Consider the following 1,265-nt stretch of genomic DNA (forward strand, 5'->3'; position numbering starts at 1 on the left):
ATCTGAAACTATGATGCCACCTACTCAAATAACTTTTAAAACAACTATAGTAACATCTGCTTCAACACCTGTTGTTAAATCTACTACAGCACTGCATGATTCACTCACTTCAAATTTTGTTACTGCAGCTCCAGCTAGGACTACCAATATAGCAGCTGATGTAACAAGCACTCTAATGCCTACCATAACAACCACAACACCAGCAATTACATCCGCTTCAAGAACCACTGTTACATCTACTTCAATGTCTACAAGCACAATAATGCCTCTTATTACAATAACTGGAGTACCTGCCATGGCTACTGCAATAACACCTACTGTAATAACCACTGCCACACCTGCAGTGACAGCCTACAGAACACCTGAAGTGACAATCACAACAAAACCTGAAGTTACATTAACGCCAACACTACCCATCATAACAAGTACTACATTTGATTCTGTAACCACTATGCCAGCTGCTAGGCAGCCATGACATCACATTTTACAACAACACTAAAACCCTACTATAATGACAACATACCTGCACTCACATCCAATCAACAGTTGGTCTTACTCACACTTCTGCGCAAATTGCCATGTCTACTTCAACACCAATTACAACCACTTGAACACCTACAGTTATATCCACTTTAAGACCTGTTGTTACTTCTACTACAGCTACTCCTGTTACAGCAGGTATAAAGACTGGTGCTCCAACCACTACATTGCTTGCTGTAAAAACCACTACAACACCCATTATAACACTCACTAAAACACCTACAGTTGTATCTACTTTAAAAGCTGCTGTTACACCCACTCCCACTTCTGCTGTTACAATCACTATAAGGCCTATCCCAGTCACCTCTACAATACCTGCAGTGATAACCACTTCAATGCACCCAATAACAACCACCTCAACACCTATATTTCCATTCACTTCAACACCTTGCATCTCATCTGTTTTGCCACCTGATGCTTTAACCCCTACAGTACCTTCTATGGCAACAACTGAGATATCTGCTTTGGTATCCACTACGAAACCCGGTGTAACAGCCACAAGAACACCTAAGGTTACATCCACTTCAACACTTGCCATTATATCTAATTTTATGCTTGAGGCCATAAACTCTACATTATCTGCTATGGCAACCACTGAAACACCTTCTGTCATAACCACTAAAACACCTGCTGCACCAACTATAAAAGTTACTGAAGATATATCAACACTCACAGCAGCTCTATTTCGTACATCCACGTCAAAAGATGAAGTTACAAAAGCAACA

General features: G+C 40.6%; 1 protein-coding gene across 1 annotated transcript in view; it reads left to right on the top strand.

The window, feature by feature from the left end:
* The window catches only part of LOC135196543 (mucin-2-like), a 1,383-nt gene extending 908 nt beyond the window's left edge, over nucleotides 1–475 (top strand). The window contains exon 1 of the mRNA XM_064223391.1: nucleotides 1–475. This exon is cut by the window's left edge and continues 908 nt beyond it. Coding sequence (XP_064079461.1) covers nucleotides 1–475 — 475 coding nt within the window.
* The last annotated feature ends 790 nt before the right edge of the window (nucleotides 476–1,265 follow it).

This window comes from Macrobrachium nipponense, chromosome 18, assembly GCF_015104395.2.
Source record: "Macrobrachium nipponense isolate FS-2020 chromosome 18, ASM1510439v2, whole genome shotgun sequence".
Lineage (NCBI taxonomy): Eukaryota > Metazoa > Arthropoda > Malacostraca > Decapoda > Palaemonidae > Macrobrachium > Macrobrachium nipponense.